The sequence below is a fragment of the Dendrobium catenatum genome, unplaced genomic scaffold (genome assembly GCF_001605985.2).
Source record: "Dendrobium catenatum unplaced genomic scaffold, ASM160598v2 fragScaff_scaffold_1378, whole genome shotgun sequence".
NCBI classification, from domain to species: Eukaryota; Viridiplantae; Streptophyta; class Magnoliopsida; order Asparagales; family Orchidaceae; genus Dendrobium; species Dendrobium catenatum.
In genome coordinates this window covers 1,929-5,170 of record NW_021319840.1, presented here as the reverse complement: position 1 = coordinate 5,170, position 3,242 = coordinate 1,929, and the positions used below count along the sequence as shown (strand labels likewise).

At 34.2% G+C, this 3,242-nt stretch overlaps 1 protein-coding gene across 2 annotated transcripts; it reads right to left on the bottom strand.

Annotated features, from left to right (window-relative positions):
• Window positions 1-92: 92 nt before the first annotated feature.
• LOC110096435 (sucrose synthase 2) lies at window positions 93-2,396 on the bottom strand. Of its 2 annotated transcripts, none has more exons than XM_020822388.2 (5): window positions 2,243-2,396; window positions 999-1,139; window positions 655-784; window positions 401-552; window positions 93-321 (listed from the first exon to the last, which is right to left on the bottom strand). In XM_020822388.2, exons 2-5 carry the CDS (start codon window positions 1,097-1,099, stop codon window positions 108-110), a joined length of 597 nt encoding a protein of 198 aa, XP_020678047.1. In that variant the 5' UTR covers window positions 1,100-1,139; window positions 2,243-2,396; the 3' UTR covers window positions 93-107. The 2 variants fall into 2 exon arrangements, with proteins under 2 accessions (XP_020678047.1, XP_020678048.1); XM_020822389.2 differs by having other exon boundaries at window positions 999-1,134; window positions 2,243-2,392.
• Window positions 2,397-3,242: the final 846 nt, after the last annotated feature.

Sequence of the window (3,242 nt, the reverse complement as noted above, 5' to 3'; positions counted from 1 at the left end):
TAGTAATTTTGCAGTCTTAACATGATCTACTACCGTGCAAAAAGTTCAGCTAAATGTGTTTATTCTTAATCTAACCATTCCACTTGAAATAATCATAGGATAAATATTTAACATAACAGAGAACTAACCATTCCATTGTAATGATGATGCCTCAGGAAATTAAGCAGAGGATAAAGGCTCTCCTTATCATGGAACAATTTGGAGGAAAGATGCCGATTCAGAAACTGCACACCATTACCAATGGATTTTGAAAGCGAGGGGCGAGGGAAAGAAGCATTGAAAGGCTCAAAGTCCAGCTCTAGAGTAAAGTTGCTCTGAGATCTGGAAGAAGAAAGAACTAACTTAGTTTAACTTATAATCTACAAACCTTGACAAAGATCCATGAAATTTGAGAACCAACCTCCCATCAACCAACTCTTCCTTGAACTGTAAGTACTCAGGCACGCTCAGCTCCTCCACAGCCAATTCACTCACATTAACCCTCACATATTCCCACACTCCAGGCCTTGGTCGGATGGCCAGTGCCACCCATGGAGGTACAATTATGGCCTCCTGTAAAACATGCAAAGAATGATGCGGATAATCAACAGAAAGTGACAAACTTTCACACAAAACACTTGAGAAAGGGCAGAAATGAACATCCATAGATCGAACCTGAGCAGCTTTGAGAACATCTTCTAAGACACCATCTTTGAGCTTCTGGCGATCTGCTTCAGGAATCACTGAATCATACTCAGCCAAAATCTGGTGGGGTTGTAACATCCCTTTCCCTTGTTTGACAAACCTACACGATTCAACTCTCTGCATGAAATTACTTCAACTAAAACTTATCATGCAGATTCAATTGTTTTTAGACAGCAAAAAAAAAGTTTTTTTTAAAATGATTAAGCTATTATTACTCATTGGCGACTCATGCGTATGAGATAAATTCATGAATATAATATTAATGATGATGATAACAGTGAAACAGGAATAGAAAAGGGAAAAGAACTCAGTACCTTGAGAAGAGGGCAAGCAACTCATTTGTGTGAGCTGAAAGAGTGTCTCCAAGCCGCTCACGAACGCTATGAACGCGGCCCAAAAATCTATTATCAGACATGGCTCCTCTCCTCCTCCTTTACAGATTCAGAAGAACTAAACTACATATTAAAATAGAAAGTACAACAACAGTTTGTCAAAAATCTCAAGCAATATCTATGAAAGTTCAGATCTTTGACTTGGCAACAAAGCTCACGAACATCTACATAAGAACTATCAAAGTAAAGAGTTTCATAAACCTCATGTCAGCAGAGATCATCGTGCATGGCAAGTGAAGCAAACAGATATTTTATAAACTAGAAGACTAACCGGATCTAATCTCAAACGAACAAATTTGGGTAGATCTTAAGCAAGAATCCTGTTTTATATAATTTTTTTAATATAATTTATAATTCAGAGATGGCCAGGAACAATTAAACCGGTTCCAGAAAACAACGACTGAGGTCTCGGCCACCTAGTAATAGGTGCCCGGCCACGTTTTACTAAAGATAAGGTGGGAAAAAAGGTCACGTACCGAGGGAGAAATCAAAACGTGATATTTTTTGCCAAAAAAATAAATTTTTTTTCTGGGAAGGACGGATCTTTCGGAGTTTACTGAGCCATGACACACAAGAAAATCCTCAGCATGATATGAACTGGCTGAAAAGAACTAAGTTAGAAAGCTGATATTTTTGGGATGACGAAATTTCATTTTAAAAAAATTACTTTTTTGCTACCAACTCAACTTCTCCTGCAAGAAAGATAAACTACTGTGGAATTTTATTGTTTAAAACGTCTAAATATTTTCTTCGCAGAGTGCTTACAGAATGAAATAGAAGGCTGTGGAAATGGAAAATCCAAAAAACCTCCTGAAATCAGGCAAACCTCTTTTTCGTTCAGCAATCAACATAAGGTGCAGTAAAAAGTTGCTAATTTTTTTATCAATTAGTAAATTTCTTCCAAAATCATACACCCTGCGTTCCACAAGAGCAACTGAGCAAGAGCTCCCTGTCTCTCCAGAGACTATATTTTTCATATAAAAAACCGTAATTTTGCCATTAATTTATGTTTAAAATCTCCCCACCATAACTTAAAAGTTCCATCCTTCTTTGGTGTGTTGAAGCTAAGCAGGAATCGCTTAGAAAACCAAGCAAGAACTAATAATCTAAGTTCAAAAGACTTCATTTCTACAGGATTTTCGGCAGAGGAAAGCGACGACCTTTACCTTGCTGAAGACCAAAATGGAGACAATAATGGAGAAAAAGCAGAATGCAATAAGAAAAGAAAACGGAGAGCAAGAAAACGGAGTGAACGGAGTTATGAGCAATGGATGAGAAGAGCTGATCTTGGTCCCTTTAAATACCCGAAAAAAAGATGGATTGGACCTCATTTTTCGACCTGTTAGAGCTCACTAGTTGCTGAATCATCGCTTTCACCACCCAAGAGAGAGAAAATGATCGATATAATCGAGGAAAAAGTTTCTAAAAAAACTTTGTAGAAAATAATGCTTTACGGACATATTCATAATTTAAAAAAAAAAAATCTTCATATTTTGACAATTAAAATAATATTTGACGGTTTATATTTAAGATTCATATATATTTTCAATAAAATACATAATAAATATAATTAATTTAAATATTTAATTTTTCAGCTAGTTGGTATAATGATTTATTCTCATTCTTATGCAATTATTAACATATAATTGATTAATTGCTTTAGCTATTACTATTTTTTGTCTAAGGTTTTGTTTGGAAGGGCTTTCTTACTTGCTTTATAAAGCAGTTTTTTAGTACAAAATTTTTAATGTTTGTACTAGAAAGCTGCTTTTATAAGCAGTAAAAAGTCACCACAAACGATGCCTAAGTCTTGTTCTGCTTTTTTTTAAAGAAAAATTAATCATATTTTATGAAGGTATATATAAAAAAATATTTATCTATATTTCATGAGAATATATTTGTAATCATATTATTTCCCTATTATCATATAATTAATGGCATATAATTGATATATTATTATTTCCATTTCTATTTCTCTTCAATTAACACTTGCCTAAGTGGTCATGTATGCATATACGCAAATAAACTCACTTAAATATATAATTTTTGTTTTGGTATTCTCGTTGCACTAATCTATTGTATTAAAGCTCTTACTCTCTAAGTATTTTCTACATTCTATTTCATCCCTTAGTTTTATTCTTTACTGTCCATCTTAACCCAGGTTTC

Coding starts and splice junctions, on each gene's coding strand:
- LOC110096435 (XM_020822388.2), bottom strand. CDS start 1,099: ATGTCTGATAATAGATTTTTGGGCCGCGTTCATAGCGTTCGTGAGCGG. Junction 785..998: donor TTGCTTGCCCTCTTCTCAAG/GTACTGAGTTCT, acceptor TGAATCGTGTAG/GTTTGTCAAACAAGGGAAAG. Junction 322..400: donor GAAGAGTTGGTTGATGGGAG/GTTGGTTCTCAA, acceptor TTCTTCTTCCAG/ATCTCAGAGCAACTTTACTC.